The sequence below is a fragment of the Myxocyprinus asiaticus genome, chromosome 2 (assembly GCF_019703515.2).
Source record: "Myxocyprinus asiaticus isolate MX2 ecotype Aquarium Trade chromosome 2, UBuf_Myxa_2, whole genome shotgun sequence".
Classification (NCBI taxonomy): Eukaryota; Metazoa; Chordata; class Actinopteri; order Cypriniformes; family Catostomidae; genus Myxocyprinus; species Myxocyprinus asiaticus.
Window position 1 is genome coordinate 55,224,591 of NC_059345.1, and position 27,757 is coordinate 55,252,347.

The 27,757-nt window shown below is 36.5% G+C and overlaps 1 protein-coding gene across 2 annotated transcripts in view; it reads right to left on the reverse strand.

Moving 5' to 3' along the window:
- LOC127452327 (recombining binding protein suppressor of hairless) overlaps nucleotides 1-27,757 on the reverse strand; it is an 82,630-nt gene that overhangs the window by 36,508 nt on the left and 18,365 nt on the right. Inside the window, exons 2-3 of one of the 2 annotated variants that reach the window (XM_051717743.1) lie at nucleotides 7,376-7,414; nucleotides 5,105-5,257 (exon numbers count right to left, since the gene is read on the reverse strand). Coding sequence is in view for 1 of the 2 variants with exons in the window: in XM_051717736.1 (XP_051573696.1) it covers nucleotides 7,376-7,414 (39 nt within the window). In the remaining variant the exon portion in view is untranslated. The remainder of the gene's footprint in view (nucleotides 1-5,104; nucleotides 5,258-7,375; nucleotides 7,415-27,757) is intronic. The other variant, XM_051717736.1, reaches the window with a different exon arrangement.

The window sequence follows — 27,757 nt, forward strand, 5'->3', positions numbered from 1 at the left end:
GAAATAATAATTTCTTTTTTAAAACTTGTTGCAAATATGTATCTTTAATTACAGCTTGGCATAAGGAAAATTAGTCAGTCTTTTTGAATGACTGATTAAAAGAACCAGTTCATGAGAGTCATTTTTGACTACACTGGATGCGCTGTCAGTTTTGATTCACTAAAAAGAACCAGTTTATAAGAGTCATTTGTTCGTGAATCGGACTACACTGGGCACGCTGGGTGCTGCCGTGTTCCACCCGCGAGGACAAACTCAACAGAAAGATGTGTTTCATTTCCATTATTTTGCGGTGTATGTTTTTTTATTTTTTTATTTCACCAACATTCAGTTCAAACTGCAAATGGACATTCACAACTCGGGAAAATATTGCCACGGGGCAGTAGATTCGGCAGCGGGGGAGTACCACTGCTGTAAAACGGTGAGAGGAACTGCCGTTGTACTTGAAGCCTAGAAATAAGGGCAGCTTCTGTTTCGCAAAGTTTACAAAGCTGTGCTTGAGTGTAACTTCACCCGTCTGCAGCACTGGCGCAGGCCAAAAAATGTGATTAAAGAATTTTCATTTTTGGGTGAACTATTCCTTTAAGTCTTGTTTATTTCATATTGTAGCCCTAGAAACTAATGGTTAAATACCTCAATTTTCAAACCAAAGCAGGGGTTTTGCAGGGAATGGAATTAGTGAACATAATCATAACTGGAGCAAGTTTTTTTTAACCCCTGGATCTCCCCAAATGATTGTTCCTGTTATTAGTGAGCCATCAAATAGCTATAAACTTTAAAAAGCATCGAATGACAGCTTGATAACTAAACGAGAGCTAACTTTAGGAGATAAGCAAGACAACAGAACACAAAAGGATAATGCATATTAATGAGACACTGCTCAAGTCAGTTCATGCCCACATTTTGCAGAATTAGTAATTGCTAAACAGTTACTTGTGCCAAGGCCACATATTTGAAAGTGCACGAGAAAAGACAGAAAGAGAGCATGAGAAAGAAAGAGCTTGGATAATACTCAATTGTTAAAAAACAATAGTTAATTGAGACTGCAGATGAACAGTATGAAAAAGGTTCACCTACTCTGGGCATGTCACATGATCTTTAGCAATGAGTTCCAACACACACACACTCACCACGGTGCACGCCTCATTAAAAATAACTGATGCACACAGAAGTCATCACCTAAATCATTTCGGTCCAAATAAATCTAGCCTAATCTGCTCCTAACCTGTGACTGAACAACACTCAAGTGCATCTTAAGGAGAATATACAGTGGCCCCAGAAGTATTCAGACACTGAAGTCACACTGAAAAATATATGAATGTGATTGCATTAGATAAAATATCAAAGCAAGTATCATCCGTCAACAAACGATGCTCAGAACTAACTTCACTTTTCTGAGCCTTTTTCAAAATTTCTTTTCACTAACTGGTGTCAAAGTGTTTTTCAGTGATTGTATGAAGTCATATTCCCTAAAGTTCACACAGGTGTCCTACCAGAGTAACCACAGGTATACTGTATTTCATAAGATTAACTATTGACTTGTCCCACAAAATTTGACAACTAAAAAGTGTCCAAAAACTTCGTCTTCATTTTGAACAGTCTATTGTTTTATGATTTGTAACCTAACAAACATAATTTTGCTAAATGTTTCGCTTGAAGTGTGTGTCTGTGCTATATTACTTATAAAATAAATTACCTTGGTTTAATATTTATGTTGGTTTTTCCAAAATCCCTAAACAGACTAAATTATCAACTCCTAGAGCTTTCAAGCTACATCCACCAAACTTAGCACAGACCTTTAGACTGTTCTGACTAAAGCCTGATTTATTCTATGGAAGAAGCCAAACTTTTTTCTCCTGGATGAATTAAAGCTCTCTAGGTGAACAAAGCCGGTGTTTATACTATGCGCAACGTCATTTTAAAATTAGTTTGCTGAGTGTGACATCACGGAAGGATGTCAACTCTCTGGCGGACGACACATCAGGTGAACTGTCTCGAAAGATAGGCCTCAAATTTATCCATTTTAACGACAGTAACCTAGGTAACAACTCCTCAGCTGGCACTTGCAATTGTAAATAAAAATCATCACATCGAAACCACACCCACGATTAGTTTTAAACCATCAACAATGCTCTTCGACCAGCCGAGTTCTCCAAGATGAACGCGAACAGTAGAAATATCACCAAAGAACAGATTGGCAAAACAATAACGTCTCTGCATTTCATCATAATTTGTAGACAAACTAAGCGAAACTGTTCGCCAGTAAGTAAAAATTTGCCTTTAGTGTGCTACGTATTTCTTTTCTAACTGATCAGTTACAATTTTCAAACAGCAGATGATCAAAAATCTGAAAAATCCCATAGACTAACATTGACAGAATGTTCAAACGGGCCAAGACTATTCAAACTGCAACTGTCAAAAATTCAAATGTAAACAAATGAAAATGTCAATCCATCCATCCATCTATATGTCTGTCAATCTATCTGACTATCTATGTAACAGTCAGACCATCAGATCACCATCTTACTGTAATTTTTGTAACATCAAACTTAAAACTTTTAAAACTAGTTTAAAAACTTTAAGACAAGACTTTGTCAAGCCATCAAAGTTTGTCTTGAAAAACTTTACCTACAGTTGAAGTCAGAAGTTTACATACACCTAAGCCAAATACATTTAAACTCAGTTTTTCACAATTCCTGACATTTAATCATAGAAAACATTCCCTGTCTTAGGTCAGTTAGGATCACTACTTTATTTTAAGAATGTGAAATGTCAGAATAATAGTAGAGAGAATTATTTATTTCAGCATTTATTTCTTTCATCACATTCACAGTGGGTTAGAAGTTTACATACACTTTGTTAGTATTTGGTAGCATTGCCTTTAAATTATTTAACTTGGGTCAAAATGTTTTGGGTAGCCTTCCACAAGCTTCTCACAATAAGTTTCTGGAATTTTGGTCCATTCTTCCAGACAGAACTGGTGGAACTGAGTCAGGTTTGTAGGCCTCCTTGCTCGCAAACGCTTTTTCAGTTCTGCCCACAAATTTTCTATCAGATTGAGGTCAGAGCTTTGTGATGGCCACTCCAATATCTTGACTTTGTTGTCCTTAAGCCATTTTGCCACAACTATGGAGGTATCCCTGGTGTCATTGTCCATTTGGAAGACCCATTTATGACTGAGCTTTCTTCATGGCTGATGTCTTGAGATGTTGCTTCAATATATCCACATAATTTTCCTTCCTCATGATGCCATTTTGTGAAGTGCACCAGTCCCTGCAGCAGCAAAGCACCCCCACAACATGATGCTGCCACCCCCATGCTTCACGATTGGGATGGTGTTCTTCAGCTTGCAAGCCTCACCCTTTTTCCTCCAAACATAACGATGGTCATTATGGCCAAACACTTAGATTTTTGTTACATCAGACCAGAGGACATTTCTCCAAAAAGTAAGATCTTTGTTCCCATGTGCAATTGCAAACTGTAGTCTGGCTTTTTTATGGTGGTTTTGGAGCAGTGGCTTCTTCCTTGCTGAGCAGCCTTTCAGGTTATGTCGATATAGGACTCGTTTTACTGTGGATATGGACACTTGTCTACCTGTTTCCTCCAGCATCTTCACAAGATCCTTTGCTGTTGTTCTGGGATTGATTTGCACTTTTTGCACCAAACTACGTTCATCTCTAGGAGACAGAATGCGTTTCCTTCCTGAGCGGTATTATGGCTGGGTGGTCCCTTGGTGTTTATGCTTGCGTACTATTGTTTGTACAGATGAACGTGATACCTTCAGGTGTTTGGATATTGCTCCCAAAGAGGAACCATGTGGAGGTCCACAATTTATTTTTCTGAGGTCTTGGCTAATTCCTTTTGATTTTCCCATGATGTCAAGCAAAGGGGCACTGTGTTTTAAGGTAGGCCTTAAAATACATCCATAGGTACACCTCCAATTCAGTACACCACCTATCAGAAGCTAATTGGTTAATTGTATAAAGGTTTGACATTATTTTCTGGAATTTTCCAAGCTGCTTAAAGGCACAGTTAACTTGTGTATATAAACTTCTTACCCACTGGAATTGTGATATAGTCAATTAAAATTGTTGGAAAAATTACTCATGTCATGCACAAAGTAGATGTACTAAACGACTGGCCAAGACTACAGTTTGCTAATATTAAATCTGTGGAGTGGTTAGAAAATGAGTTTTAATGACTTCAACCTAAGTGTATGCAAACTTCTGGCTTCAACTGTATCTAGTTTGTTAGTGTATAATGCAACTACATTAAAACATTTTTAAGTGTGACTTAAGAGTCCAAATACTTTTGGGGCCCCTGTATCTAACAATACTGTACTGTTTCCCGTTTACTCAGATTCATAGGTGAAGGGACCCTGCACAGAGAGGGGCCGTTAAACAGTGGCAGAGCCCTGCCAGGGCGTGTGCACTCCTCCAGAATTGAGTCGTGCTGCAAGTTAACCGCAGGGCATGCGGCGCGGGCTGGGCGGGCCGCAATGAACTCTTCTCTCTATCATTTTCCACATCCCTCACTTCCCCACTGAAAACAAGAGCCGCTGACTGGAGCTGCTTCACAGAACAGATCTTTTCAAAATGTTTCCTCAAGTTTTGGTCCATGTTTCTTAACTGAACCTCAACTTGTAATTTTGACTCTTCAAAGAAGGATGAATTGGAGGAAAATAACATTAAATAGAAAGACAAGAGGGAAAAAGAAAGTGAGAGAGAAAGCAAGTGAAAAGAGAACCGAGAGAGAGAGAGAGAGAGAGAGAGAGAGAATCCGAGGGCAACAAACAGGGAAAATAACAAAGGAAAACCTCCACAGCTGTGTCTTTAAGACACTAAAACCAAACCTCAGTGGGGACTATGGTTTGGACTGTTCTTGGCCAAAAGCACTTTTATTTTCAGACTGGCCATTAAGAACTCGGCCAAAGATCAAATTTATAATCAAACTTAACAAGGATTCAAGAAAAAATACCAGGTTTATGTTCTCTGGACATCAACCTACTGAGAAAAATTTACAATTTATATAAAGGGAAAAAAAAGTACACATTAGTCTATTAAAATTTTGAATCCTGATTAATTGCATAATTTTGTTTACACCAAACCTGAGCTTTTGTATGGAAACAATGGATTCCGACGCCGCTATTCAAACCACGTCCAACAAATCGTCCTCCAACAATCCAAAGGTTTTTTTTTATTTTATGGAGAGTGTTCCTTTTTTTCTTCTTCTTCTTCTTCTTTACTGCGATGAAAACTGACTGACCAATGAGATAAAAGATTTTTGTCAGTCGCTTCAGCTGCTCAACCCAGCATGTTGTTGGCGCTAATCAACTGGCAAACACCGGCACTGGACATACAACTGATACACACCCGAAAATTATATGCTTAAAAATAAATAGTTGCAGTTCATGAACCCTTTGTACTGCAAACATAAACCCATTCTGTTTTTGAAAGTCTGCTTATGGCGTTTTGTCTTAATGTGCATTATTTAATATGTATATCACTGTGCCTGTTATATTCTCATGGCATTAAAAATAGCAGCGAGGTTCAGCAATTCATTTGCACTAAGCTCGTAGTAAAATCCCATAAAAATATTTGTAACATGCAATGTTTTAGATAATTGAATTGCAGAACCACACTGCTATTTTTATTGCAAGGATAATATAACAAAGTATTACAATAATAGTATAAAAGTATTTTCTTTTATATTATGTTTAACATATGCATCCTATTTTATACTAAACTGATATTCTTAATGTACATTATTCCACATGTATTTATATCACAGTGCCTTGTGTTATATTATTCAGGCATTATGAAAAGAGAAGTTGGGTTCTGGAGTCCGTCTGGAAGATACTCATAGATAAATACATGTGCAAATAAAAATAGGACATATATTTATGCAACAGCGCACTTTACACATCTCACTCACATAAAAAACAGATTATATACTCCTCACAATGTATCAACACCATGGAATGAACATAATGAAACTAATGAATTGCCAAATTAGGTAAATAAATGCTTTAACAGCATTCAGTATATTAATATCTAACAGCTGAAGGATTCAGAAAGGAGACTGATAAGAACCTCCATCGGAGATAGCGTAATGGTCAACTAGTGTGTTACGATAGTACCACCCATTGAATGTCTATGGGGCCATCGCGTTATGCTATTTTATGCTAGGCTTGTAGGCTCTGGTGTGTGTGTGTGTGTGTGTGTGTTGTAAAGTGTGCAACAGTGTAATGACTTCCCAACAAGTGTTTATGCTGCATTATGTTGTATTAATGGTAAATGTATTAACTGCGATTAAAAAAAATAAATGCGTTAAACTTCAAATAATCACATGCGTTAAATCTGACAGCTCTAGTATATATATAAATATATATATACATACATATACACACACACACACACACACACACACACACACAACCGGTCAAAAGTTTTGAAACACTTGACTGAAATGTTTCTCCTGATCTTAAAAATCTTTTGATCTGAAGGTGTATGCTTAAATGTTTGAAATTAGTTGTGTAGACAAAAATATAATTGTGCTACCATATTCATTTATTTTATTATAAAACTAAAATTTTATTAAAAAAAAAGTTTTTGAAATTGTTGACTTGGACCAAATAATAAAGAAAAGCAGCCAGTAAGTGCCCAACATTGATGGGAACTCCTTCAATACTGTTTATAAAGCATCCCAGGGTGATACCTCAAGAAGTTGGTTGAGAAAATGTCAAGAGTACATGTCTGCAAATTCTAGGCAAAGGGTGACTACTCTGAAGATGCTAAAATATAACACAGTTTTGATTTATTTTGGAATTTGTTTAGTCACAACATAATTCCCATAGTTCCATTTATGTTATTCCATAGTTTTGATGACTTTACTATTATTCTAAAATGTGAAAAAAATTATAATAAAGAATAAGTAAGTGTTTCAAAACTTTTGACCTGTAGTGTATACTGTATATTAAGTTATTTTGAATCTTCATGAAAAATGCGTCTTGAAAAGCGCTAAGTACCGTCTTGTCTTTACAAACACTTTTTTTGCTTCAAATCAAATTTTTTAATGTTGTGATTCACCTCGGAGCTGGTTGGTTTAAGTCATGGCTTAAAACTCTTTTATGAAATCCCTATGAAAGAAATGAATGAAAAAATATTTCCGGAACCAAGCCCGCTGACAAAGTAGATGGGTAGTGATGCGCTCTATAGCAATAGTGGTCCTTGCTAAAATAAAAAAATATGTGTAACATGACAATTGGAAAACAAATTAAAGGATCAAATTTGCTTTATACATGCCTTTACAAAATCATATCCTTACATGTTTTAAAGCTTGTTTGTTTGTTATTAGCATGTGAAGGTTATCAACATACCTTGTCAGGCGCTGTGGTTGAGGGCGCTCCCCAAACTTCCTGTAAAGAGAGACAAACACTTTAGCAGAAATCTAACCACAATACACACAATAACATTTTACATACATACAAATATTTGAGGGTACACCTGCATGTTACACTTTTCTACTGAACAACACACACAGCCATTTCTCATCAGTCAACTGGAGCAAACACATTCACACACTCAAATACGCCACCGCTAGTAAACACACAAACACCTGCCCACTATTTGAGATTATTAGCAGGCTTGCAGCCGTTTCAGTGACCTTGGGAAAGCACGCTCACATGACCATGTGCACAAACATTCGAATTACATCCACCAGACTAATTATCACAGAAGAGCAGAGTTTAGTGATACCTGCAGCAAAACATGCATTCATTTGATTTTTAAAGGGATTTAAAGTAATGTGCCATATTCAAAACAAGCTGTGGCATGCTGTCAACAACCAGAGACAATCATTTTGACTCGTCCCGTAGTTTGTTAACATTATACATGTTGACATGAGATTAACCTTTTCTATGCATGATGCAAAGCCAGTAAACCCAATAATAGACACCAGAAAGCGATGTGACAACAATCCACGAAGTACTATCTATATGGAGCAAACTCCACCCACAGGAATGACATTGGTAACGCATAACCAGAAGTTCATCTGCTAAAATAATAGCATCCCACCAATAAAAAGAGGACTTAAAAAACTTTGTAGATCAAGCTCCACATTTATGCTTCTAAACCCTCTGGAATGTCTTGACACTTAGACTTTCATTGCAAGTGCGATTAGTAAACAATTATTATATATATATATATATATATATATATATATATATATATATATATATATATATATATATATATATACACACACACACACACACACACACACACACACACACACACACACACACACACACACACACACACACACACAAATTGCTGAAAAACTTGATGCTGGCCATGATAGAAAGGTGTCAGAACACACAGTGCATTGCAGCTTGCTGTGTATGTGTCTTCGTAGCCGCAGACCGGTCAGTGTGCCCATGATGACCCCTTTCCACTGCCGAAAGCACCTACAATGGGCATGTGAGCATCAGAACTGGACCTTGGAGCAATGGAAGAAGGTGGCCTGGTTTGATGTGGATGGCTGGGTGCGTGTGTGTCGTTTACCTGGGGAAGAGATGGCAGCAGGATCCACCAAGGGAAGAAGGCAGGCCGACGGAGGAAGTGTGATGCTCTGGGCAATGTTCTGCTGGGAAACATTGGGTCCGGCATTCATGTGGATGTTACTTTGACACGTACCACCCACCTAAAGATTATTGATACCATGAACACCCCTTCATGGCAATGGTATTCCCTGATGGCAGTGGCTTCTTTCAGCAGGATAATGTGCCCTGCCACACTGCAAAAATTGTTCGGGAATGGTTTGAGGAACATCACAAAGTGTTCAAGGTGTTGACTTGGCCTCCAAATTCCCCAGATCTCAATCCGATTGAGCATCTATGGCATGTGCTAGACAAACAAGTCTGAGGCTCCACCTCACAACTTACAGGACTTAAAGGTTCTTGGTGCCAGATACCACAAGACACTTTCAGAGGTCTTGTGGAGTCCATGCCTCGATGGGTCAGAGTTGTTTTGGTGGCACGAGGGGGACCTACACGATATTAGGCAGGTGGTTTTAATGGTGTGGCTGAAAATAATTTTGATCAGAAATTTGGCTTAAGATTTTGAATCCAGAACATTCTTCAAACCATCACCACCAGAACAGCAACACAGCAGTTTTAAGAAAAGCAATATGAGGCACCGTGATGGCTGTCTGTCCTCACACAGATGTCATATTTCATGGCAGGCAGATGAAGGCTTGTTTCTTCTAAATGTAAAGCGTTCTTCACAGTAAACTGTAGAGTCATAGATCAACAGAGTGCAGTAATATGTGGAATACTGATTAGATGGCTTCACTTATTCTTGTGACATCAGACAGCAAATAATGAAAAACGTTTGTCTCATTTCAGAAGAACCTGAAGGCTGTCATAACCCCATCTGTTTGAAGCTGTTACTATAGAGACCTCACAACTGTTATTACTGTAAATCTAACCGGATGACTATAGTAGCCAAGACAATATTGTATGTTCCCCTTTAATAAATGACAAGGTACAGATGGACTTTGACAGTCCTGTATCAACCTAAAGGGGTTTATTTTGCAATACTGACCAGCTGACTGTACAGTATTCTGCTTATACATAGCTACTTACCAAATAAACAAAGGGACATAAAATACTGATACGAGCAATTAGAACCATTCAAATCATGCAACTGACCAATTAGAATCAAGTGTAATAAACATCAGTATTTTAATTTAGTGGAAAATACTGTGCTTTGTCAGCTTGTTTTAGTGTCTTTAAGTAAAGCAAAAACATGCCCAGAAGGAGATCTGAGGCGGGTTGTGCCCGTGGCGTAGTCTTTACAGTCCTGCTGATCCCCAGGGGCTCATGCTAAACTGACAGCAGCCTTGAGGCCAAAGCTGAGAGGAGACAGTGACTGTGGAGGGTTTAAAATAGAAGGGAGAAAAATCAATGCGCTGGAACTTTCTGATTCATCCCCACTGAACCCAAGGGAGCTACAAGAAGATCTCGAATCCGACCATTCTGCCCGTCACAAGACTTACTGTACATTCTCTTCAACGGGTTGTACACTGTTGTTTAATTTGGTCGAAATTGTTAATGATTATTCAGCTGATAAAACATTGAAAATACTTCTAAATCCTTCCCAAAAATTTCAGTAGACAAAAAAAAAAAAAAAAACTCCATTTGTAATAATTAGTAGCTTTATCCAGAGCATGTCACTAAAGTGACAGTGGTTACAATGAGCTACAACTACTGCACAAAGACGAGTGACTGACCATAATCACATAAAGCCATTACTATAATGTCAGTTAAAATATTATTAATTGTGTAGCCCTACTTTTTAAAGAGATCCTGGGAAAACATGATGTTGGGTCACAGTTGGAGATGCATTTCTGTAACATTCTGAAGTGCAAATGTTAAACTGCAAACTTGTTGCAACTTGAGTTAAAAATTGCTCTCCTGTAATACATAATTAGAGAAATTAGCTTTTATTATTTATTTTTTGACAAAATGAACAAAAATCAATGAGGCTTATGGTTCTATTTGAACACAAATGCAGGGTCTAAAACGAAACATTTTTCATTTCGGTTCTTTCTGAGCAAAAATAGTATTTTTCGTTCCGGTTCAGAAGTTCCGCGGCCGCCCTTCCAAATGGTAACCGGTTAGAACGAAATAAAATAACGGTTAATAACAATCTTTTTAAAATGACATTACTCTGAGCTAAGGGTGGGTGAAATACCAGTTGCAGTGTTGCCAGATCTAGCAAAAGAAACAAGCAACCTGGTCTGGAAAAACAAGCCCAAAATAAGCCACTTGCCACACCAAAATAAGTAAAAATAAGCCATTAAATTTTTCTGGTGTGGTGAATTTATCAGCATAGACATCATAACAAGCATACAGTTAATTCAAGTATTATTTTTATTACAGATCTGCTTCTCTGTAAAAACCCAGCAGCATCAAATCTGTATTAATGCCTCATATCGAACAATAATTCAGTGAAGACAACTGAGAAATGTACTTATTACCACTAATAATGTTTTCCTTGTATCTGGATTAACAGTGCATGTACTGTATATGTAGAAATTATACATAGTTGTTAAAAAGATCTTTATTCACGTAATGAGACATCCACAATGGACAAACAGGCAAGGAAATGTGTGATGCAGCAGTTTCCTTCTGGATCAAATAACATTAGAGGGTGGCAGTGGGGATGGCCATTGTATCTTTAGGGGTGGCAATGGACCCCCTGGCCCCCACTTGAAGGCGCCATTAAGGAGAAGACAGACAGACAGGGACGGAATTAGGAAAAGGGATGAGACACGTGTGTAGGAGAAGAGGACGATAAGAAAGAGACAAAGAAGCAATTAAAGGAGAAGAAAAAAAAGAGCAAGAAAGAGGATCAGGAGCTCAGCAGAAAGATAAAATAGAAGAGAAAGAGGGGGGAGAGAGAGAGAGCAAGAGAGATGTATACAGCGGAGAGCAGGGATGTGTGCTAGTGGAATAATTATAGAGCTGTAGATCAATAAGGTTCCCACAGTGAAGTGCTGATGTTTGAGAGGATAATGGATACCAGCCCGCTTCCAGAAAACTGCTGCTACTACACATCCCACAATCGGGGCCCATCTGGGGCCACAGCATTGCTGGCCAACACCAGCCATCTACCCTCAATCACACATGACCTTATTAGACCATCATTTAAATCCATTACTTTATGACCGCAAAGACTGACTAATTATGTAGAGCCCCAAGCGGCTACAGAACATCCACAAACCAAATCTGCAGCACTAAATGATGGAGCATCCAAGCAACTAACTTCTACAGGTTTAACAGATTCTTCTACACCAGTGCATTGTGCTCCATTTATATTTTTGCTTTAGTGGTTTAACATGAACTTCCTTGGACTTCCTTATTGTGACATATTTCTAAATGAAACAAAGAAAATGAATGTAGAGTTGGACTTGTTCGCAAGACTTGGATAATAAAAAGTAGGTGATTCATACAAGAATGGAGCCAGACCTGAGTGCAAGTTTGCAGTTGACTGTGGAGGACTACTCCCCTCGTGAAACACCCCCAGCATCCACTTTTGAGGAGGCTTTTTGACTAGGATGTGGAGGCTGAAGGTCAAGTTCAACTTCAAGACCATTTAGAAATATCCCAATGGTTAGTCCTCTTTTTCAAATCTATAGCAAATTGCTACTACATTAAAGAGATAGTTCACCCCTGTGTTAGCCATATGACTTTCTTTTTCTTAACACAAAGGGAGAAATTGAAAAATGTTGTACTCAGTGATGTCATACAAATGCTAGTTTATGGTGACCACCTCTTTAAGCTTCAAAATGGATGCAAAAGTACTATTCAGAAGTCTAATAAATTATTGTATGCAACTCATGCCTTGCTCTGAAGGCATATGATAAGGTTTGGTTAGGAAAAAAAAAAAAAATCTAGTGTATTATTTTGTGAAAATCTTCAACGGTTGCTCTCATGAGAGATTGAACTCCAGTTCAAACAAATAAGGCTGGGCATAGAAATGCATCTCCTCTTTGACTTCAAATGTTTCAGACATGTTTTATAAGTTCTGTACTCTGGTTTTTGTGTACTCATTTTACCTAAGTTACGGTCCACCAGTGGAAGAACCGGCCCTTCCAGAGATTTTAATCTGATACACTGTGTTAAACACATTCTTATTATAAACATGGTGGTAGATAAATTAATGTAAAAATAAATGCATACACTACAGTTTCACTTCCCTGCACTTTCAGGACTGTACCATCATGAAATGCCATACAACTGCATGCCATGTAATAATGATTAATTTATATTTTTGTGAAGTTGAGGAAACATGGAAAAAAATGACCATTTATGCAGCAAGTTTGTCATAACACCTAGAACACAATGGAATCAAGAGTCATCGGGTTGGGTTATTCGTGTCTGGTCCTGAGAATGCTACTGATAAAAAAAAAGAAAAGAAAAAAAAGACATCAGCATCTCTTCTTTATGCCAGAGAGTTTTTAACTGGCTACAAGACCAAACATGAAAGCTGTGGAAATCAATAAAATTTAGATACCACCACATATCAAGACATAGGAAAATAAAAAAGTGGTCACAAGAGAGCACGTAGAGAAATAGTGTGCATAAAATGGGTGAGAGTGATAAAAGAGAAAAAGAAATACAATTTCCACGAAAAACCACCAGCATTTCCTTGAACTCTTCATAGAGAGAGAGGAGTAAAAACGTGAGCATGTTCAGAGATGTGCAAGTACACTCCAGTGAAAAACAAGGGTCATGACAAATAAACAGACAAGAAAACACTATTACACTTTGGTTGTTTTTGAAGCGCCAACCACTATAAGTGCTGAATGTCTCTTGGGCATGCCTCATGAGATAATCAGAATACAAAATGATGATTAAACATGCAGATTTTATTGTTTTGAAGCATATTTATATTCATTTGATCCCAAGGAAAATATGAGGCAGTCTGAATATGACTCAAATGAAGGGCTATTCCATTTCACTTGTATAATTTTTTTTTTTTTTCTTTTTTTGCAGATTACAAAAAAAAGAGAGTGATTAAAAAATGTGCAAAGATTTCAGCTGGAGTCTATTCCCATTTATTCAGTGAGGTCATGCAGTAAGAGTTCTGTCCGACTCAACCCAAGGATGTTCCTATGTTCATCCTCATAAGACTGACTCACTGGCAGATGATCAACGAACGCAGGCCCCTGTGAAGCAATGCTACAATGGAAAACAAGATCACACCAAAATAGTGTTAAAGAGGTCATATAATGAGAAATCAAATTTTCCATGATCTTTGGAAATAAGAAATTAATGTAGTATGAAAGCACGCTGTAACTTTCAAAAACTAAGCTGCAAAAACAGCTCATTCCATACTTCCAAGTTAATGCCGTCAAATTAATACATTATGGCAATGTCCAGACTAATACATTTTCGTCCTGTGATCCATTCAACCCAAAACAATCAAGTTGGCGGCCCACATTGTAGAGGCGTTGTTGTGCCTGTTATTTACTTTGATAGTGTTGTTAAAGATAAATGTTACTTTGTAAAACCTTAACATTGCATTCCTTCAAAGGAAAAGAGAAATTTACTTGGAATTGCTGTCCGGCGACAGAATACGAGGGCAATTGCGTTTCAGACTGTACAGGGAAGGGCCATTTTCCACATGTGCAATAAGGGGATTTAAGAGTTTTCATACATCTCAGTGTGGATGAGCAACTTTTGGAAAATGCTTGAAAAAGGCAGTGTGGACGGAGAGCGTTTCGAAAACGAAAATGCCATTTTCAAATGTATCTGGATTAATGTGTGCGTAGCCTAAAACAAGACTGCCCACATTTATACGTCAACAAAGCCTATTGGGTAATCAGAAATTTGGGCCACCTAGTCATAGTGACGTAAAAGTATTTGTGCCACATTTAAGTGTGAATTGTTTGTGAACCTGTCACAATGTAATGTAGGCCTTGTAAAGAGGCTGTCATTTACAAGGCTGAACAAAATAACAGACGACAAACCTGCTTTGCAATGAAGTCCTAGGCAAATTGAGGAAAGGTCAAGGTGCGGTCACATTTACATTCCGGGAACGAAATACAGTAATTTTGATGGGAATACGCGCAATAGTGAACTGGACTTCTGGTGGTGAAGAATTTCCCCTCGTGGATTTCACATGGAGTTTAAGCTTGGTGAACTTTGACAGGCAAATTCGTCGCATTGACCAACAAGAAGTTGCTTGGTTTGGCAGTGACCTCTGTGTGGACAGTGCGTCTTAAACAGCTACACTGAATATTCACAATGGACAAGGTATCATTTTAGTGGCAAGTTTATAACTTCACATTTCCAGAGAATAAAGTGCAGCATTAAAAAGATGCTGCCTGGCAGTTGTTTTGTTTTTTTGGTGGTTTGACACGTGCGCAACTTCCAGCCATGCTTTTGCCAGCGGAATTTCACCATGCAAAGGTAAATGTGACTGCGCGATGGAAAATGGTCATAAACAAAATCATGACTGTTGTTGGTGGGAAAAAAGCTTGACTAACATTGTAAGTGGACCTCAGGGGGAAAAAAATCAAAGACGTATTATACGTTCCCTTTAATGTGTGGGTGGCAGGAGGGATACAAGCAATGCAACAACAAAAAAAAAACTAATAAGTCTAGAGAAGAATGATTCTGGTGACATTTCCCCTTTCAAATGCCTGTGAGGGGCTCAATTGAGGAAAAGGAAGTGCTGTCAGAATTGTTTTTAATCTGTTTTTCTGCATGTTATCCATTTTTGCTTCCTTCCCTCCATCCTTCCGCTCATTTCACTGCTGTCTGTTCCATGACAGCACACAAGGAAAAGTTCCTCTATGATTCAAGGTCGACTGAATCAATGAAGGATGTTGGTTGAGACAACCTATGAACTCGCATGACATTTTGCATTCTACATTTTGTCTGTTGGTGGTTAATATTGCTTAAGGTTTGTAAATGAATACGTAAATCCCTCAAAAACCCTACATAGATAAGCACAAAGGTGACCTATATTTCATAAGAGTGAACACAGAGGCGTGGTCTATTTTTACAGAGTATGCACTTTACATGACTTTGATGGTTTTTGAGCGAGCATCAGAGGCCATCAAAATTGTAACTGTCTGACAGACAGCTACAGTCCCCAGCATTGACTTAGGCCACATCCACTCTAATACGTTTTCGCTTGAAAACACATTAATTCCTCTACGTTTTGGCCTTCTGTCCACACTGAGATCACGTTTTTGTCTAGCAAAAACTGAGCTTTTCGCACTGAGCTTGCTCTCCCAAGTGGACAAATTTGAAAATGGCATCTTCGCATTGTAGTGTGGACAGGGAAAAACGGAGATATTCGAAAGTGATTGAAAACATTTCATCATGTGATCCATTCAACCAAAAACAATCAAGATGGTGGCCCATGTTGTAGCTGCATTGTTGTGCCTGCTATCCACTTTGATAGCCTTGTTAAAGATAAATGTTACTTTGTAAAACTTTAACATTGCATTCCTTCAAAGATGACGGGAAGTTTATTCGGAATTGCTGTCCGGAGGTGGAACACGAGGACATTTGCGTTTCACAAGTACATGGAAATGACGCAGGACTACGCTTCTCAAGTTTTTTCCGTATGTGCAGTAAGGGGCTTTAAGAGTTTTCAGGCGTTTCAGTGTGGATGAGCAACTTTTGGAAAATGTTGGAAAACGGCAATGTGGAAGGAGGGCGTTTAGAAAGCAAAAATGCTGTTTTTAAATTTATCCGGATTAATGTGGACAGTGTCTTAAAAAAATTGTTTACCCAAAAGTGAAAATTCTTTCATCATTTACTCACCCTACTCATGTTGTTTTAAACCTGTATAACTTACTTTCTTCTGTGGAACACAAAAGATGATTTAAGGCATCTTTTTTCCTTTAAATTAATGTGTGAATGAGGTTGTCAGTCCCTAACATTTCCTAACAGAAAGTTGTACAGGTTTGGAACGACATCAGGGTGAGTAAATGATGACATAATTGTAATTGTATTTTAATGACATTTTTTTTTTTAAAGGGATAGTTTACATTTAAAGGAATATTCCAGGTTAAATACAAGTTAAGCTCAATCGACAGCATTTGTAGCATAATGCTGATTATCACAAAAAATTATTTCCATATCCCACCTTTTCTTGAAAAAAGAAAAGAAAACAAAAAGAAAAAATCTGGGATACAGTGAGACACTTACAATGGAAAGTCACAAGTATAGCCACAAGACATAAACAATATGTGTGTTAACATGATTTTAGTGTGATAAAATCGCTTGCTAATCTTTTTTGTGTAAAGTTATAGCCAATTTTACAACTTAATTGCCATGACAATGTAATGTCAACAAACCCTAAACCCCTAAAATGACTGTAAAAATTATGATTTAAACAAATTAGCTCAAATAATACCTGAGTTTTAACAGAAGAATTAATGTAAGGACTTTTATAAAATTATAAGCTTCAAATTTCTGCCTTTAAACCCTCCAAAAACTGGCCCCATTCACTTCCATTGTAAGTGTCTCACAGTAACCTAAATATTTGCTTTTTTTTTTTTTTTTTTAAAGAAAATGAGGGACAATTCAAAATTACTTTTTGTGGTGACCAACATTATGCCGCAAATGCGACTGAGCTTAACTTGTAGTGACCCCGGAATATTTCTTAAAACTATCCCTTTAAATGTATCCTAAGGTCATTAACCCTGCAAAACTCCAGGAGTCATGAGAGGGGATGACAAGCTAAGTGTCTTCATTAAGTAGTAAAAGATGAAGTATTTCCTCCCTCTTTTCCAAAAGGAAGTGTGAATGATGTAATGGTTTCATCAGCCAGAGCAGGGAGGGAATGTCTTACATCAATATGGAGGACAACGGTCCTCAGTGGGGTTTTCAATTTAGACACTGCAGGCAGCCACACATTTCACTGCAACATGATTGATGTGCCTAAAGCTATATTTTCAGACAAGGAAAATGATCAATGACCGCTAGCACTTGTACAAAAAAGGACAGATTTTCATTGATCGAAACTGCGTTTTTGAAACAGGGCTATTGGGCCAGCTGACAGAACTGCCCTTTGCCCTACTGGGCCAACGCTGCCTTATGGCCAGTTTGCGTTCACTGATCATACGTGTTTTTATGTCTTACAAACATAAACATTTGGTTTTCTGTGATGTATTAAACATTGTGTTGTGAATTCTACTAATGTATTGTTATCTAGCTGCATAATATAGATAAGGTTATGGGCGAATTCCAATGGAAAGTGATCAACCCTATGCCCTACTCACTCCGAAGGACAGAGCTCTTGATGTGGGCACTCTGTATGAATGTACTCTTTATTAAAAGTCTTGCATAAGGGCCCTTCATGAAAAAATAAATTTTATTACTTTTGTTTGGAATTACCCTTCGAGTGGTTTTCTCTCCCCACAGTGCTCTTTAAGGGTGCAAAAATGCAGTTTGGAAAATGCCCTATGTCAGAAAACTGTAAACAAATCAGTAATTTTTTTTAACCATAGGCCATCATTTACCAGCAAATATATGTTTGACTTTATAGCTGTCATGGGATTACATTTTCACTTTAATTTCCAGGCTATTATGCTAATTTAAAAGCTAATAAAATACTTTATTGGAAAATAAAACTTAACATCAAATAAAAATGATAAATTTAGTTTTTCCTAACACAAACAAAAGCATGTTGCTAAAAAATAAAATGCATCAGCTTCAGTGGGTCGGCCAACTATTGGGCAGACCCAGCCAGCGGGGGAAAAAAAAAATAATTACAATCTTATTGTTGAGCCCTATAAAAATAAACAACCTGCACTTTAAAGAAATAAAGATTTACAGATTTCAATTACATAATAAAATTTCATTCAATTAAATCGAGTAATCTTTAACAACATTAAAAATATAAAAACTTAAAATATTAAGTTGAATTAACTTAATTTTGTTATGAAACTGAAGTGCGCAAATCTTAAAACTAGGCCAAAATATTTTTTTTTGAGTGAGGGGAAAGTAAACGTATAGGCCATTAAATGTGAAATCCCAAAAACCTGTGCAACGTTCATCTGCAAAGTGCTCGAGATGAATCTATGCAAAAGGATAGGTCTCATTTAGCAGACTGTTTTTGTGGACTTCCCCAGACAGCCCCATGACAGCATGAATGACAGCTGAGCATTTTTTCCCCTTCTCTCTGACAAACCACAAGCCGCAGTGACAGAAATGGGAACTGAGAATACTTGACCAACTGAAGTCTACAGACGGGGGAATATGTCAAACCTGAAGCAACAAATGCACACTAACACACACAGCACACTACCTAAATACGCCTCCGACTCAGTATCATAAACAGCAGACTACATCACATATTGTCCAAATAAAACAGCGGATCTCAACTGGTGGGTTGCAACCAAAATATAAGTCACAGGTCTGTTCTGATTGGGTTGCGGGAAGCAGGGAAAAAACAATGCTAAATGCAAACAGTAGAATGCGACAACATTTATGCATCCATGATTTGAATAACAAAATGATTAGGTTTATAAATGTTTGAAAAGGAGGTGCAAATGCTTCCCCAATCTTTTGTTGTTCACATCAGTAATTATGCATATTGTAGGACCTACGCAGTTCATTGCAATATTAACCAATTTTTTTGTTATTTTAGCTGTAAAGTTGTTTAAATTGCCATTTTTACAGTCGTTTTAGGGTTTGTTGACATTACATCATCATGTTAACAAAGTTGTAAAATTGGTTATTACACAGAAAAGATTAGCAAGCGATTTTATTACACTAAAATTATTTTTACACGCATATCCTTTATGTCTTGTGGCTATGCTTTTGAGACAGTGAGTATTTTAATGTTAAAAAATTGGCCCCCAATCATTTCCATTATAAGTGCCTCACTGAAACCAAGGTTTGTGCTTTTTTAAAGAAAAGGGACGAATCAAAACACATTTTTGTGGTAATCAATATTATGCCACAAATGCTGTCGATTGAGCAACTTGTACTAAACCCGGAACATTCCTTTAAGCAAAACCAGCGCTATAAAGCATGATATGGTTCTAAAAGTGAAATTAAAAAATTATGATGAATAATTCAAAGCAGATTTTATCACAGTCAACCGTTACTGTAGTTACAATCTTCTAACACACACCTTCAAAAACCACAAACATGCACGTTTGCATTACTAACAGATTCTGATGGAGGCACAATACTGGGAAATGCTATGAAAATGAGAACTGCTAATTGTTGTCAAATAACTAATGGTTTACTCCATTTTTTTTTTCACCACTGTGTAACAATCTTTATTTACTGACTGACAGCACTCAACACATGAACGCACATGTACAAGAAGTGATCAAGATGAACATGCTCAAACAAGCACATTCGAAATCACAGAATATGATGTTGAAACCATGTTTCGCAAAAGCATCTACCAGGATTTCACATCTATTGTCCTATAAACTGTGTTTTTATGAACATTTTTAGGTAACACTTTACAATAAGGTTCTATCTGGTAACATTAGTTAACATGAACCAACAATGAACAATACTTTTACAGCATTTATTAATCTTAGTTCATGTTAATTTCAGCATATAGTAATACATTTTTCAAATCAAAAGTTGTATTTGTTAACATTAGTTAATGCACTATGAACTAACAATGAACTAACAATGAACTAACAATGAACAGTTGTATTTTTATTCCTAACATTGATAAAGATTAATAAATGCTGTAAAACAAATATATTGGTAACTGTTTGTAAAATCTAATTTAAACCTGAAAAATAGGATTTAGAAAAAAATCTAATAAAGAAACATCATTATGACAAAATTAATAGGAAATATATACGATTCTGCACTATTTCTAGATCACGAATCACATGCAAGCATATGTCATTTGTATGAAAGGTCAGATTTCAAGAAATGCATTTTTAAAACAAGATGCTTTTTGGAACATTCATGCTGGGATAACTTGAATTATCATGTTATGCACAAACTTGAGTCCATGCCAGCCCGAGTGGACACTTGTCATTGAAGCAAAAAGAGGACATACAAAATACATTCTGTAATTCATGTTAATATTTCAATTAATCTTTTTTATGATTAAACTTTTCATCAATAGACTCTTGGAATTGGTCAATAGGCTAAACAAAAGTGTGTCAGTTCCACAACCTTCTGAAAATCTTGTCAGTTGATAATGCTCATTTATGCTTTTTAAATACTGAGTGTATTTTGTCTAAAATGGTGTAAAATAAATGTTTAATTTCAAAAATTGTGTACGCTAATTTTTTTTGCTTCTTGTTGAATTTAGTTACTTAAAATGAGCTAGTGTAACACAATTCTTGAATTGTTTCTCGCAACTTAATTTAATTGTGTGCAATCAACTTAAATTTGTAAAACGGAAGTTCACTTAATTCATTTGCGTTTGGACAAATTAAATACATTTAGTTGGGTTTTGCGACATGTGAGTGCATCTACTTCCAAAAATATGATTATGTTTCTCTGTCATTGTGGATTGTGTGTTGGATGTTAAGGACCCCGCATGCCATGTTGGAAAGCTTGATTTAAAACTCATCGGCAAGATGTCGTCCTCTATTGCTGAGACTAGAAGCTCACAGCTTGCAACACTTACAACAAAAAATGTTTGACCAAAAAAACGGAAGTGGTATAAATTAAGTTGCCTCAACATAATTAAAATGATGACTTTGACCAATTTTTATCCACTAGATATGACAAAATGTATTTAAGTTTGTCCAACAAGACATTATGAAAACATTTTATTTAATTGCATGGAAAAAGTTTTCCTTAATGTTATTAGATTCACTGAACGTTTTTATTTTTTGAGTGTACAGCTAAATGGTTCAAATTGAATTGTGCTATATAACATACTTATATATATATATATAAAAATAAATAAATTAAAAAAAAACATCCTGGTCTATTGCTACAAATACCAGTGTTTCCCATTAATTACCTAGACTGTGGCGGTCCGCCCTGCTCCCCCCTGCTGTATGCGCGCATGCTCTCTCACACACACACACACTAGGGATGGGCGATACCACTTATTTTCTTTTTGATTCAATACCAATAATTTCAAGTGCAATATCCTCGATACCAATACCAATACGATACTTCTATAAAAAAAAAAATTTTTTTTTATTTCTTGGGATAAATTGATAATTAAATATATTATTTTTAGTCATAATTCAAGTCATTAGACTTCTGTTTTGTTTACCCTTATAAAAATTAACCATGGTTTCACTACAGTAACTATAGTTTAACTATGGGATTTAGTTAAACCATAGTTACCACACAATTAACCATGGTTACTACTACAATATTACTGTTGTAAAACCATGGTTAACCATTTATTTTGTTTATTACTTATTAACAACAATTACACACAATTATAAGAAATAAGAAGAGTCACCTTTAGATATGTTGTTATTTTAGCGTGAATTTACTCCAGAAGCAGTGGTGTAGTAGTGTCTGAAGAAGTGGGCATACTGTGAATTTATGAAAGACCCCCAATAAAAAAAATACAAAAAAAAAAGCATGCAGCCGATCTCTAAAATGAATTTACATTTATATACAGTACATATTTAAAAAGTGTATGAAATGTATTTTTTCCATTAAAATAAAAAAGACTTGTAATTATAGTCCCACATAAACTTACAAAATGTATATCAGGGTAAGTTTCTTACTGGCATGGTGTACAGTACACTACTAAGAACAATGGTATGGTAACTTGATGTTAAATATGTATTTGAATTAATAGGTGTCATTAATGTTCCTTTTATTAGGCTACTATGAAAATTATAAATACTTTATTATTACTCTAACTAATAAACTAATTCATAATACGCAATAACTGTTAAGCATTGTAGCTAATATGAGTGTAGTAATGTTCACGTTAACACGTTATCTTGTATTACCATATACAGTATAGCCTACATAAAAATTAATGGTTATTTGTTTTATGTACTATTATATGCTTTTCTGTGTATAGTGACATTGTTTTCCTACTTAGAAATATAAATTGAAGTGATTTGATATCACGAGAAAAAGGCACCACCGACATCAGTAAAAGGCAAAAAAAAAAGGAAAAAAAGAGCATTGAAAACAGGTGTGCAATAACAATGCAGTTTTTTCAGAAAGTTTAATTGCATAAATTAAATATATATATTTAACTTATGCAATTAAACTTTGTGAAAATACTGCATGTTATTGCACACCTGCTAGTTTTCTAAATATATATATATATACACACACTCACACACACACACACAGCTGAAGTCAGAAGTTTACATACACCTTAGCCTAAGATATTTAAACTCAGTTTTTCACAATTCCTGACATTTAATCGTTGAAAGCATTCCCTGTCTTAGGTCAGTTAGGATCACTACTTTATTTTAAGAATATGAAATGTCAGAATAATAGTAAAGAGAACGATTTATTTCAGCTTTCACATTCCCAGTGGGTCAGAAGTTTACATACACTTTGTTAGTATTTGGTAACATTGCCTTTATTTAACTTGGGTCAAACATTTTGGGTAGCCTTCCACAAGCTTCTCACAATAAGTTGCTGGAATTTTGGCCCATTCCTCCAGACAGAACTGGTGTAACCTGACCTGGAGTCAGGTTTGTAGGCCTTCTTGCTCGCACATGCTTTTTCAGTTCTGCCCACAAATTTTCTATCAGATTGAGGTCAGGTCTTTGTGATGGCCACTCCAATACCTTGACTTTGTTGTCCTTAAGCCATTTTGCCACAACTTTGGAGGTATGCTTGGGGTCGTTGTACATTTGGAAAACCCATTTGCGACCGAGCTTTCTTCATGGCTCAACCCCACAACATGATGCTGCCACCACCATGCTTCACCAAACTACGTTCATCTCTAGGTGACAGAATGCGTCTTCTTCCTGAGTGGTATGATGGCTGTGTGGTCCCATGGTGTTTATACTTGTGTACTATTGTTTGTACAGATGAACGTGATACCTTCGGGCATTTGGAAATTTCTCCCAAAGATGAATCAGACTTGTGGAGGTCCACAAATTTTTTTTCTGAGGTCTAGGCTGATTTCTTTTGATTTTCCCATGATGTCAAGCAAAGAGGCACTGAGTTTGAAGGTAGGCCTTAAAATACATTCATAGGTACACCTCCAATTCAGTACACCTCCTATCAGAAGCTAACTGGCTAAATGTCTAAAGGCTTGACATCATTTTCTGGAATTTTCCAAGCTGCTTAAAGGCACAGTTAACTTAGTGCATGTAAACTTCTGACCCACTGGAATTGTGTTAGTCAATTAAAAGTGAAACAATCTGTCTGTAAACAATTGTTGGAAAGATTACTCATGTTGTGCACAAAGTAGATGTACTAAACGACTTGCCAAAACTATAGTTTGCTAATATTAAATCTGTGGAGAGGTTAAAAAATGAGTTTTAATGACTTCAATCTAAATGTATGTAAACTTCTGACTTCAACTGTGTGCGTGTGTGTGTGTGTGTGTGTGTGTGTGTGTGTGTGTATATATACACACACACACACACATATACATATACACACACACTACTGGGCAAAAGTATTTTGTGAAACATAAGATGGTTCACAAATCATTTGTCTTAAGATGGTTATTTATATCTTCAGCTTTAGTGTGTCAATAGGAAATATTAATGTTAGACTCCAAAAGATTAGAATAGAAGAACAGGGAGCCCTGCAACAGATGCCATTGCCCCCACAAAGCCCCCCACTGAACATCGTGTCCGTCTGAGATTACATAAAGAGACAGAAGCAATTGAGACAGAAGAACTGTGGCGAATTCTCCAAGCAGCTGGGAACATCCTATCTGCCAACAACCAAGAAAAACTGTATCCAGGTGTACCTAGGAGAATTGGTGCTGTTTTAAAGGCAAAGGTGGTTACACCGAATATTGATTTAGCTTTTTTATGTTTACTGGACTTTGTATGATGTTAATTGATAAATGAAAACTATTTACGCCATTATTTTTGAAGATATCCTCTCTATGCAACATTTTTCACAAGTGCCTAAAACTTTTGCACAGTACTGTATATATACACACGTTTAGCAGGGAAATAAATTTACAGTGCAAATTATGGTTACTCCAGGGATGCTTGTGCACATTTTATATCACTTTTAAGCTTATGATTATTGTTCATGTTCATGGTAACTACATCAGTATCGGAAGTATCGATACTTTAGGATCGATCCGCCCATCCCTAACACACACACTCTGAGACACCAAGGAACTTTGAGGACACAACATCGCTTGAGGTAAGTAACGTTAACTAGCGTTACAGTATCCACTGCAGTTATCCACTAGTCCAAACACAATTTTATCATTATCAATGTACGACAGCAAACAGATAACGTTACTGCAGAAGTTATCATTGATAATTAACGTTAATCTAATGTTAGCTAACGTTACATTTTTTTAAAGCTCTTAATTTGCATTTTTTTGTTCTATTATTTTTAATCTATTTCTATTCATTGCTGTTTTTTATTGTTATTTTATTACTGTTTGTTTACTAGTCTTGAATAATTACTTAAAAACTTGAAACCATTCTTCCATAATTAACATATTAGTTAGTGTCATTATTTGTTGTGTGTTTGAAGCTGGTATTGAATATCGTCAAATGTCACTACAGACTCCTGAAATTTTGGTATTGTAATAATGTATCGCCTTTATTGTACATGGTAGATCTTGCTGCAATAACATGATGAAAACGTAGATCTTATTCCATAGAAGTGTGAGCATTCCTGCTGTAAATGACGGCAATGGAGGCTTTCCTTTATTTGACTACCATACGTAAGATAAAATAATTATCAAATGACAATAGCCTCCTCCCCTACCCAGTGAAGTTTACATTTCTGTCGCAGAGAGTTGATTGCATACGTACACTATTAGATTCGTCATCGGTCATAATTTTAGAAAAATATACAAAATAAACTTTGACATGTAACTTAAATGTCCTTTTTTCTTGGTCAAGTGAATGACCAATTTACTTGTCCGGAGGACAAATGTATGCTCTAGTCAATTTTGTGTTTTGACCATTTGTGAACTGCGTTAAACTCTGTCTCGTTTACCATACTTTGTGGGTGTGACTTTTTTGCCCATGTCATCACCATTTATGATTAAATTACTATTAGAGCACAAAATTGTTTACAAGAGCACAAAGTTCTTCATAGATCTAGCCTCTTAATTTTGCTCTCAAAGTGCACCAGATTGATGCATTTAACTTTAAAATGTACAACATTTTCTTACCGGGACCCCCCTAGAGGATCAGAGGCCCGTGGGAAACACTGAATACTTTGTATTCCCAAAAAGGCAAAAGATTAATTTTGTGTTTGAATGATGCACCCATGGTGCACTTCAAAAGAGCAGAGGGGAAAAATACAAAATAGACAAACGAAAAAAAAAAGAAAAATAGTTCAGCATATAACTGATAAGAGAGTGTAAAAGTGTCTCACTATCTTGCAATCATCTCCCTAACGTACAACAACCAGCAATTGCCTCAGGGCCATAGACACCGATATCAAAAACAGACAGGAGAGGATTAAAAGTAAAGATCCCATTTCAACGCCTTTGGCGTTCTCTAACTGAGCTATGCACTTTTACCATTTATGCTGTGTATGGATGCGCATTGTTCAGGAAAATGTTGCTATGTCGGACAGCTCAAACAAAAAAGAGCAATGTTATGAAAGTGCCACAGTGCAACTGTTTAAACTTATCAGGAAGTCAACATACTTATTAGGCTTACTTTTGGGCTACAGCTGGGATAAGAGAAAGAATTTAACAGAAAAAGAAACTGCACTCTTCACCTTTAACAATTAATTTCTCTCTCTCCAAAAAAGCTAACAACCACAATAATGATTCATCTTTTACATTTAATTTATTCTATCTGAGGGTGTGTGTGTGAGTGTGTGTGTGTGTGTGTATCCTGTCATTGAGGTGCCTGCAAGGCAGACAGATAGATTTCAGAGATCTCAACCCTGCGACTACATTCACAGAGTCTGCTTATTAAGAAATACCATCTTACTGAAGTCACAGCAACATTAGTTACACCACACCACTGGACAACCTAAGTGTGCCGACAGGACCAGAGGCAAACAACTCTATCTATAGAGCTCTGACACCCAATATTATCACCAAAGAAGCTGCTGTGCCATAGTGTGTAATGAAATCAAAAACCTGCCAATACATTAAAAGTTTGCATACAACCTCATCTCATTTTTATTCATTTTCAGTTGAACAAGCATGCCAGTATAATTTGATGCTGCATGCTCAAGTAAATATTACTGGGGCTGAAGCATAATACCAGTGGTGTACCACAGCCCAAAGGCAAACTCCATTCGGTGTCTGTGAGCTGCTATGACCATTCACACTGAGGATGCTTCCTCTATGAAGATCAGCTTCCAGACTTTTAGAATATATGAATTAACTTTCCCTTTTATAGTGGCACCAACCATTAGTTCATTCAGAATTAATGTACTGTACTTGTAGTTAGCTACAGCTCAATTGAGGCTTTGATTTCCTTTCTACCAAAATACAAGTCGCACACCATAAAGAGAACTGAAAGATATTAACTAGCAGAAGTCTTCTGAGTCAAGTTACTGACTACCTCAAATTACAGAATTATGTTCGCCTCTGACAGCACCTAACAGAGAGCTGAGTGTCTTCCTAAATCAATCAGTATCTGCTTCAAATAATAGAATATACAGCTGCAAGACTATGACAAAAATCACAAATGTCGATAATATCCCATGATTTTGTACATTTTTTTGTGTAGGGCAACGCAATGCCATATCCTTTAGGGGTGGGGAAAAAAAAAATCGATTCCATTACAAATCGTGATTCGTGACACAAATAATTTTTATTTAAAATTAAACATTATGAAACATTGATTTTTAATTACATTAAAAAAAATTACATTTACACTAAAAAATGTATTTGCCATTTAGTTATCATAACTTAGAATGTAGAGTTAGAATAACTGCTCTGGATTGATCTTGTTGAGATAACTCAGTTATCCAAGATTTTGTTAGCTGATTTTGTAAGTTATTGAACTTAGAAAAACTATTCAGCTGAAATAAAAAAATAAGTCAAGAACTACGTACATCATGCTCACGTATTCGGATTCCCAGCATGCACTGCACATCTGCACTCTCACAAAAGCAGATATCTCATGTAGCCATCCTGGACCAGCAACCGATAGTTGTGGT